This window comes from Malurus melanocephalus, unplaced genomic scaffold, assembly GCF_030028575.1.
Source record: "Malurus melanocephalus ecotype Western Australia unplaced genomic scaffold, MMel_1.1 scaffold_400, whole genome shotgun sequence".
Classification (NCBI taxonomy): Eukaryota; Metazoa; Chordata; class Aves; order Passeriformes; family Maluridae; genus Malurus; species Malurus melanocephalus.
The window spans coordinates 314614-325293 of NW_026623632.1; the positions used below are offsets into that span (position 1 = coordinate 314614).

A 10680-nucleotide genomic window follows, 5' to 3' on the forward strand; every position below is an offset into this window, starting at 1 on the left:
GGGTCACACAGCTCACTAAAATTTGCAGATGCTTCTGACACTAGACCATTGTCTTAAGAGATACTGAGAAATTCCCAAGAAGTCCATTATAAAATGAAAAGACCCTTCCAAARTCAAAATTCCCACTGCAAACTGCTCCTGTTAGCCAAACTTGTAGTTGTATGATGAACCCTGAGGAGAACAGAAAACATGAAAAAGAATAGTTCTTCCTGAAGAAACTGTCCCATAAAGCAACTGACGTAGGGGAGAGAGGAGAGTCTACCATACCAAGGACTTTGCACACAATTCAGTCTCTCACAGGAAGAATTCCATCCTAATAGTGGGTCACAACAGCAAGGCCACAAAGCCCAGAAATCCCCTGGATCTAGGATCGCTGACAGAAACCCAGAGATAACTTACTCCACCTCACTGCAGTGCAGATGTTGAGCAACAGGGAGCCAACTCACAGGCCTTCCACTCACTGGAACTCATCTGCCTTCACATCCTCTTCTGCAAGTGCTGGGTGGACTTCCTTTGCTGTCGCTCCCTGCTGCCATCACACAGCAGGGACCAGAACAACACACAAAAGACAATGAGGAGCYTTGATGGAAGAGGGTAAAATTACCAGGTATGGGGCTGAGCTGGATCTTCTGTATGGATTTCACAATAATCATCAAGTGTAGGYAGAGAAAGCAGCAAATGTGTATTTTGGAAGAAAGCAATGGCCAAACTGTTATGGACCAATCAAGGAATGGAAGAATATGATAAAGTTCAGTAATTACTAAATCCAGAAGAAATAAACATCTAGAGGATTTMATTTTAGAAGAATAATATATCAAGTCACTTAAGCTCCAGTTTGACTCAAAAATTAATTTTTAAAATAAAAATTGAAGTATAGTATTTGAACACTTGWTTCTTACAACCATGCAAATAAGTTTCAGCAATAAGAGGGGATGTCAGTCTACTCTGTGTAAGTGAGCGGGGAAATAGAAATATGGRATACATAAGGGACACATTCAACAGTCTAATTGACAGGATTTGGGTTTTATACATCAGGATTGCTAGACAAAAGATCAAGTGAAGGCAGCTACTATAAACAGTTAATCAGAATAAATTTGTAAATAAGTGGCTCCATTACCTACTCAGGCAGGAAGAAATATAAGTTGTTCTTGAATTAGTTTTAGATAATGCAATTTAAGTTGTCTAATACAATCAGTTCTTAAGACACAAGAGTCTGCAACATAAAATGCCACTACCACACAGATCTATGACATAAAAAAAAAATTTATTTTATAAGCTTTTGTGAACAAAACTGAGTTTAAATGCACGTGCCAAAATAGGATTTAATATTTACTTACATATGGAACTTAGACTGTGTGCTATCAGATCTCAAACACAAGTCTTTTTTTACCTCAGAACACAACTCTGGCATATTACAGGCATTTAATAGATGGTTTACAGGTTACTTACAGCACAGAGTTCCACAAACATGAAAGTTTATAACTCCTGACCCAAAATAAATTAGAAAGCTGTTTACACATGGAATAAGGAGTGGCATCAGCAAACTGCAAAGAAGACCAAGGCATCTATGCCACTCTCATAAAAAATGTATTATTATATACAGTAGTTATAACACACCAACAAAAAATTTACACTTCCTTATTATTTACACTGGAGTGCAAACAGAGCATATACCTCAGCTCCCACAGCAATAAACTTTTTTTACATACACACATGCTGCTTTCCTGAATTTCCCAGGTGTCAAAGACACTGTTCCATAGCAATGGAAGCCTTCTTTCAGTTCTGTGCTTCTCATAAAAGCATCACATTTACAAAAAAAAAAAAAWAAAAGGAGAAAGACAAGATAATTTTACAAACCCTGCAACAACCAAACTTCAATAGCACAGGAAAGATACGTTCTGGAACAATACATTACAGCACCTTACAGAAGTTTCAAAGTGAACCCCCACTTATACACACTGAGTTTTCCTTGGAGGTCTCCACTAAAGTCTCACTCGACTAAATATGAGCTCTTGCTTTCCATGCTGGTACCTGCTTAACTCCATCAGTTCTTGCAAGGCTGGRTTTTGTATTTGGCTTCAGGCTGCAACGTCCAACCTGGGGAGCAGGGATGGAGTTAAAATTATACCCAAGACAACTGAAATAGAAGATATTGAAAAGAAAAACACAGGGGAAGAGTTGTTGCACTTCTCTCAGTATAGGAAAAATGAAAGAGTAAGTCTGTGCAACTGGTTTAAGTACATTTGTTCTTCAAAACACTTAACAGTTAATACTTAGAGGTTCGGTTACAAAGTCCTAAAATTATTCTGCTTTTAACAGAAAAAAATTCATCTTTTTATATCTACTTCTGAACATGCTGGMCTTAAGCAATCTCTCTCAGCTGTCAGATTCTGGAACAAAAGCTATTCCATACACAAACTGTTCCAGGTTTTTTTTTTGATCTTTGTATCTAGAATCAGGTATGTCAGCTATGCAGTGCAATAATCAGCAGCATACAAAAATACAAGCATGTTTATTTTTAAGATGTTTTAATTTTTCCTTTGGGAGAAAAAAAAGTCAAAGAAATTTATTAAGAATGCTCCAGAACTGTTGCCCCACTGCAGTMTGTAAAACACACACTGCATTTAGCTTGGAAAAGCCTTGAGGCAACTGAAATAAATAAAATCATTATAGCTAGAAAGAGGAATACACRCACATTAGTTTTCCTCAAGTTTTCAGCCACATGGATAAGAGCACGTTAAGAGCAGCCTCCAAAAGAATGTCTGGATTTCTATTACACGTTTTGCATTACAATTTCCCTACATTATGAGAACAAAGGCCACAGTCCAAATCTTTTATCTCACTCTTACAATAAGAAGATAGAATTGCTAAGCAGAGCAACACAGTTTAAATTATTGCCACCTTTTTCTGTCCGTTTCACCTGAGCAGTTCTGAGGTTTGTGGAAATGCCTAACAACCAAACAAGTAACAGTGCTGCTGTTACTGTGGACTGTACAGGCTGAGGTAGCTGGCCATGGCTGATCGACAGAAACCAGTGCTCAGAATCATCTTAGTCCAATGGCTCTGCCTACCACTCCTTTGTTCCTAGCAAAATCTGTATTTTTCATGGAATTACAACAGAATCACAATTCATTTTGGATAAAGATTCAAAGTGTGTTTGCTAAAAGAAAAATATTACAGACTATGCATTTATTTYCATTTCTGAACAGTTAGCATGTGGTAGTCAGACCTTTCTGTACCTTCCTAACATCTTTATTTGAAAAAAAAATCAGTAACTACTTAAAGGCACAGTTTCTCTGCATGGATACCTGCCAGAGACCATCAAGCAAATGTCCATGTTTCAATCAACTATGAGCTGAAATGATAAATTCTAAGTCTTCTAAGTTTTTTCACTAGGAAGTGTATTTATCAGTCTAAATCCACACAAAATAATTTGTCTTAGAGATTCTCTGCTTTGGTTATACTTCAAAGAAAGTAACTACCGCGGCTGATGGTTTAAAAAACTATAGAGAAGTTCCAGACTTGTGAAAAGCCTGCAACTATCCATGAAAAGAGCAGTTAGTTCAAGAATACAAACACCCACTCTTAYATTAAAACATACCATTGGCATCTCAGGACTAGAAAATGGAGAGCTATCAAAAGATTGATTTTCTTTATCCAGGGAATCATCTTCAACATCATTACTATGTGCAAATTTCTGCTTTAGAGCGTGAGTTAGTAGAGCAACCGGATCCCAATCTGAACTTTGCCTCTTYTTGGGTCTAGAAAGAGGAGTACCTCCAGGAGATCTATGAACAAAAAAAAAAAAAAAATGAATTATTGACTCCTGACCCTAATCCTGTGCTGACTGATTCAAAATCTAGAGACACAACTTCTGTGAACACCCTATCCTATAAATCCCCGATTACACAAATAACGCTTCTGTACCTTTACARCAATTCACCAAATACAATTGATACAATTATACCCAAGAACTTTTTAGGCACATTTTTAGCCTGAAAACAAAACTTGATGCTGCTCCGTGAAGAAAAATGGCATTAAACCAACATAAAGTGTTAAAGTATWGCAAATAAATAATGAGGAAAAAAAGGGCAAAATTGCAGTTTTTATGCCRAGTCATCTATAAGTTATATTAAAGTGTCTTAATGGGAATGTCCCACTAAGGTATTTCATAATGACTGTGAACACAATTTCATTTAAATTTTATTGATTTTAAGTTCATTTAAATTCAAAAATCAAAAGAGCACCTACACCCCAAAACTTCTCATAAATGTGGAAGATAGTGACTAATACAAGACAATAAATTTTAAGAAAGACTTTCTAACCTCTGAGATATCTTGGGGGATGTGTGTGTGTGTAAAAGCCTAGAGGTGTTCTGACTTCTGCTGGTAAATCGCTGTCTCCAGCCTGATGATTTGTACCTAATAATGCACACTGACAATACCAAGTTCTAAATCTGTCAGTTGAGTAAACGTTGCTTAACACAAAACCTGAGAGGACGCTTCCTATAAAAACAAGCCCTCAGAGCACTTGCACGACATGCAAGATGGTGCATGGGTGCTAGAAACTGGGATCCTCAGGCTCTYGGTTTCTGAAGCAGAGGACTTCCCTTAGCAGTACACACATTAAACTACCGTCAGAAAAAGTGTTAACAATTTTCATCATCATTACTCCCCCTAAAAATATAAATTCATTATTCAGTTAAGTTCTACTTCAGAATAGAGATAGATGCCTAAATCCAGAAAACATTTTGGATTAGGTAGGTGGTACACCTACTCCCTGCTAATTATGCCCCTGTTCAAGAAGAACTGTCAATCTGAGCATCTCATTTTCTTCTTTCACCATACATGGAACTATATAGAAGAAAACATACATAAAGGAAACACAYAGATTCACCTAAGTGCGCTTTATATTTGCTGTATTTACTGTGAAAATGTCATCAAAAGCATAAAGACATGCTTCAGATTTACATGTAAATTATTAGCCCAAGTTCTGTGCTAGTTATTTTCAGGGATAAAGCTCACAGTTAAGAAAATGTTAAATGAGAATGCAGTAAGTTTTGCCAAGTGATATTCTACCCACATTAAGRACTTCAAATATTCGTTATAGATGCAGTTGTTCTTTTTCAACTCCAGAAGTTCAGAAAATGTATCTGACAATCTCTGTTACACCTAGTGTAGCAGAGACCAGAAGAGGTTGCAGTGTTTAGCAAAACATTTTTGTAACAACTGCATTCACCATCGAAACTGACCATTAAAAATATTTATAATATAGCTGACCATTAAAAATATTTATAATCCAACTGCTCTATTGAAATACAAACTTTTGGAACATTTTCAATGAAGGATACAGCATGTGTTTTCTTTTAACACTTCAAAGCTTGAACCTCTCACCTCTCCACACCAATTTGAGATTTGCATACTAAAGCAATAGAYTAGTTTTAAATGCTGTGATAGCATGTTTTAAATGCATCTAAAAGCCATGTCACAAGTATCTTACATTCCACACGGTGCACTCAGAAGTTGCCAACTTCCATTTGTMAGCAGTAGCTGTGCTTTAAATGATAGGTATTCTCTGGTGCTACTGAAGTGCTGTGATGCTTAGGCAGCCTTGGCTTGCTGAGATGCACATCCAATCCAACCTACCTCTCAACAGCTCGCAACTGAACTTTGTTTAGGTCTTTCAAAACATCCATCATACTGGGAATGTTCTTTGTGCTCTGGTGATCAGCACAGTCAGGTGCAATTGATTCACTGTTACTTGCAGCTCGGCGTTGTTTTATAAGTTCCAGTGCAGAATTACTTGCATCAACAGCAGATGGTGCAGCAGAAGGAAGCGGAGGAGGCGAGGGAATTACAAAATGATTGTGAGAGACGGACAGTGGTGTAGAAGAAATGGCTGGCAGTGGGTAAAATCCATCTGGGGTCCTGAGTGTTGTAAAGGCTTCTGGAYGCAGTTAGAGAAGAAAAACAACAACACATATTAACATCTATAGTGAATCAGTTTTAAATCAAGATAAGAGTGCCCTCTGAAAGCACTTTCTCGCACATTTTGCACATTACAACACAAAGAACTAAACTTAAAGTACATTACTTCAAACCCACAAATTCAAAACACATGGAATAATGAATCTGAGGTGTCTTGTGCTGCTCTGATTTTCTCTACTTGTGTCTTCAATCTAGGCATTACATCATTCAGCAAAGCAGMCTGCTGCTACATTTGGTTCTCAATGGTGTAGAGGTTACAATAACCTACATGAGGCAAAAGGTAACCACAAAATATGTAAAACAGMTTACAATACTGATGCAATGGAAAACAGACAGAGGAAGACTCAACAGAACAGTTGAATCATGGAAGTGCCTCACAATGCCACACAAAAGTAACTACCTTGCACTGTCCAAGTATGTCAGCAACCACAGCAGGGCTGGTCTGCAAGTAAGACAACTGAGACTCAAAACTTTTAAGGGAAAAAAAAGATCACAAGACAGTGCATACTGGAGACCAGACCAACCACCCAGGACACATCTGTTCATAGCATTGTTTTTGTTAAAGCCCCAACCTGACTGACTTAGCATACTTTCTCTACCCATTATTTTGGAAACAGTGCAAAACCCCAAAGGGACAATCAGTAGTCTGTAACTTTTTTTAAAAGTTACTGGTAGCCTTTAGATAGTGATGTTACTAAGTTACTCCACTAACATGGAAAAGAGTATAAAGATCACTTAGGATCAATTGCATTTGAACTTGGYAAACAGACCAAACAAAATAGAAGGGAGAAAGTGAACCAAATAGCAAAAAGTAAAACAAAGTATCTATATCCAGTAAATTCGGTTGCCCTATCTTCTGTTAGAAAAGTTAAAGATGTCCTCTACTAGAATCAGACACGGCAAGCTCTAAAGCAAAAAAAAAAGGAAAATGGTTTGCTTCAGAACAGAAGGACTTACGTGATGGAATGCTTCCCAAGGTCTGCACTGAAACAATTGCAGCAATCTGAGCACGAAGAAAGGTCAGCTCATCTTCAAGAGCAGAAATTTTCTGGAGTGCGGCTTGATCAACACTGTTTTTTGGTGTACTGTTTTTTGGAATGCTCTGTATTGAATCTAGAGTATATAGGCTAGAAGGATCTGCACTTATCTCTTTTCTCCTCAATTCAGTCCTACGAAKCAAAAAAAGACATATTTTCAAAAGGCTCAGCCAACAAAGGAAACCTCAAAACCACTCAGTCTGTTCAAGCCAGTTATCATTGTTAAGCAACACCCAACTTTTCAAACTACTTAAGAAAACTATACTTCAAACTACTCATAACTTACAAACTACACTTATAATTACTCATAATCAAGTCTCCCTTTGCTCAAGTATAATGCAGAGTCATCATAAAAATCAGTCAGATCACTCAAGGATAATTAAACCGTCATACTGTAGGATTGAGTTGTCATTATTCAATAACTATTAGACTGACACTGTAAGGTGTCTCTCCCTTCTCCACACGTGAATATGAAAGGCAAGAGAGTCAAAGAACAATGAGCTCTTAATTAGGCTTCAGAAATTTCAGTCATTTATCAAACTCTAAGATGAACACTGCAAGCAGCAAAGAAAATTGTGCTGTAWGTCTCAGGTTTTAGTTTAAAAATTTGTTTCAAGTCTGTGCCAGCAGAAATAGACATGAAATAGAAGTATAAAATCAAACTACCAGAATTTCATTATGAAACATGGAAAGAAATTAAATTTACCTGATTCATTTAAGATGCACYAAGTTTTGATTGGAAAAAAAGCACAGACCTTTTCCCTTATTTTAAACATCCTTTTACTTCAAATCAGACCTGCAGCACTGATTTCTGATTTGCCAAAACCCTCTTGCTATTAATACATATTGAGAAGGAAAAGGTATCAATCAGAGTAGTTGTTCTTGAAAAACATCCCACAGAGCCAGAAGGAGGAGCAAAGAACGGAAAAAACAAAAGAATGAACTGTCATAGTTCTGTGAATCTGGACAGCTRAAGAACAGCATGAGCAAGATAAAACAGGCCAGGATTTTTTTATTCTTTCAACAATGTTCTTGTTCTAGTATTTTACAGCTGTTACAAACTTAAAGAATGTAACAGTAATACCTCAGGAAATGTAAGATGGAACATACTGTATCAAAATTTCTCCAATGAAAAATGTGTCATTTGAATTCATCTATTTCTTGTATTTTCATWACTGGCAAGCAGCACAAAGATCACAGAAAAACAAATGCCAATATGAAGCAGAACTACATTGTCCTATGCAGATGCAGTGGAAGACAATACAAGTGTCCACATTTTAATCTTAGTTCTGCTCTAATTCATCCTCTGATTTTGAATAGATATTTCGAGGAACAGTAACAGAACTTTCCATTTCTTCCCCAGTGGGGAAAAGAGAAAAAGAGAAAACCTGTATACTATTTGTGTCTGCAAATTCCTAGACAATTTGTCATTTCTCAGTACCTGACATATTTTGTAATTCATGAAACTATTTTCCTTCAACCCTCTATAACAGYTAGAAAGATTTATACAAACTGTATTAAAATTTAGTTAATTTTTTAAAATAATTGTGTTTGTATTTCCATCAAAGCAACCATCATGGCTTACACATGGCACTGTAAAAATCTAAGTCAAAAGGAGACATTTAAATATTTCTTCCTGTTTYACCCTAAAGTTTACCAAAAAGGTTGTAAACTAAAAAAATAAAGATAGGAATAATCGTACAGTATGCTGTAACAACCAGGTCTCTCCCTCACAAAATAATTTTGAGCAAAAATCATTTAAAATACCAGTAATGCATCTGACATACTACTATGAAGAAAAAAGAGGAATCTCAATTTCAGAAATCTTTCAGAAAAGAATGCTTTATATATTAAGAATTTTCAGGTAAGCAGGAAGTTCCTCCCCACTGCAAAAACACAAAAAATGTCTCCAGAAAAGGTCAGGAAGCCAGAAAAACAAACTTAATCATGAAATGTCACACCATAAAGAACAGAAAGCAAAAGTTATTTCTATTACTTCTTTTTATCCTTCTACTTACCTCAGTCTAGTACATGCTTGTCCTTCATCATTTGCTACCCACAGSACATCAGCAAGTGATGGAGCTACAGAAGCTGGAGCTGTGTTTTGCTCATCACAACCCAATGGATGTGAGTCTTGAACAAACTAAAAACAAACAATGCCAAAAAAAGTATGAAAGTGGATTCAGCATATACTGAAGGGCCTGCCTCAACAAAGGAGTTTTTAAAAAGTGCCATAAGGAAGTTGAAAGCAGTGAGTATAAGCGATGCAAAACACAAGTTATACAAGTCAAAAAGAACAGGAAAGCTACAATTAAATTAAGACACAAGAAAAYGCAAACATGTGAAGCATACATATGACAATAAATTGCTTACTTGAAAATAGGGTCTGGGGTAGGGCTCCAAAGAAAGAATTGTCCCAAGTCTACGGACAACACTTCGACCAGATCCATATTCCCTTTTTTGACAAACAGATGTGACCTAAAATTCGGAAAAACTTTGAATTTGAGAAGCAAAACCTAATCCCTCAGTTTTTACAATCAAAGTTATTTAATCATTTCATGTTACAGGTAATTAAATATAATGCAGCTTAGTTAACCTAACTTTTCAAGCTGGAAGTCCAAAGCAGCCTACATTGGTGTGAGAGTGTCTAAAACACTGCAAAAATACAGAGCATTTCCAAGAGGCACAAAGGCCAGTATCTTGAGACACTGACAAAAGAAAAATGATACATTTAGTTAACTACGTGCATCTGTATAAGTCTTGGGAAAGAACAATTAGCAAAGAAGTGAAATAAATTTTACATACCTTGTCCTGATACTTCCTTATGACAGCATATAACTGCTGAAAATGCCTTCCTGATGAGACTGCTGAAGGCAGGCATGTTCTGAGCGTACGACTGATACTGCTGCCAAATACGCGAATTTCAAAAAACATGGCCTGTCAAAAAAACCAACAGCTTCCAGCAACGGAATCAGAAAATAACCAGGACAGCTCAGCCAAACCAGCACTCCTGAAGATACTCTGGTAGTTTCCAGAGTACATAAAGCTATGATTGTCTCAGAACCACAAAGTGCAGCCGTGCCTCACTGCTGGCAGCCCCCACCGAGGAGCTGCCCAMGACCTCAGGCTCCAGCTCCAGCCCCTGGCACCGCATCAGTGCGCTCTTTCAGCTTCCCACGCCACACCTTTCCCACRACTGTGAACACACAGGATTAACTGCAACTTGGGAATGGGTAGGTCGCCTCTCATTTTAAACAGCAAAGCACGAGCAGCCAACACTACTGACTTTCTTACGCTAGTTCAGGGCAAAAAGAGCCMCTTAAGTGGCTGTATCAGGGCAGTGACCCCACGCGTCCCCCACGTGCGGGCAGCGTGTTCCGACAAACGCGGCTGTGGGCAAGGAGGGCGCTGAAGCCGCCCCACCGCCAGCGGTGCCGACCCTCCCTCCCTCCCTCCCTCGCCGAGCCCCAGCGGCTGCAGGCRAGACGCCCCGCAGCAGCGTCTCTCCGGGGCGGCAGCCCCGCTCCGCCCGGGTCTCACCTGGTGGCGCGGCCGGCCGAGGYAGCGCAGCAGCCGCCGGAGGAGCTCGAGCAGCAGCGCCATGGCAGGGCGGGAGGAGAGGCCGCGCTCGCGAGCAGCACGCGAGCAGCGATCCC

The 10680-nt window shown here is 38.4% G+C and overlaps 1 protein-coding gene across 1 annotated transcript; it reads right to left on the reverse strand.

Annotated features, from left to right (window-relative positions):
* Positions 1 to 1245: 1245 nt before the first annotated feature.
* On the reverse strand, positions 1246 to 10680 carry MTFR2 (mitochondrial fission regulator 2). The gene is made up of 8 exons (XM_057379288.1): positions 10565 to 10680; positions 9830 to 9961; positions 9398 to 9502; positions 9043 to 9167; positions 6945 to 7156; positions 5646 to 5946; positions 3602 to 3788; positions 1246 to 2097 (listed from the first exon to the last, which is right to left on the reverse strand). Exons 1-8 carry the CDS (start codon positions 10625 to 10627, stop codon positions 1999 to 2001), a joined length of 1224 nt encoding a protein of 407 aa, XP_057235271.1. The 5' UTR covers positions 10628 to 10680; the 3' UTR covers positions 1246 to 1998.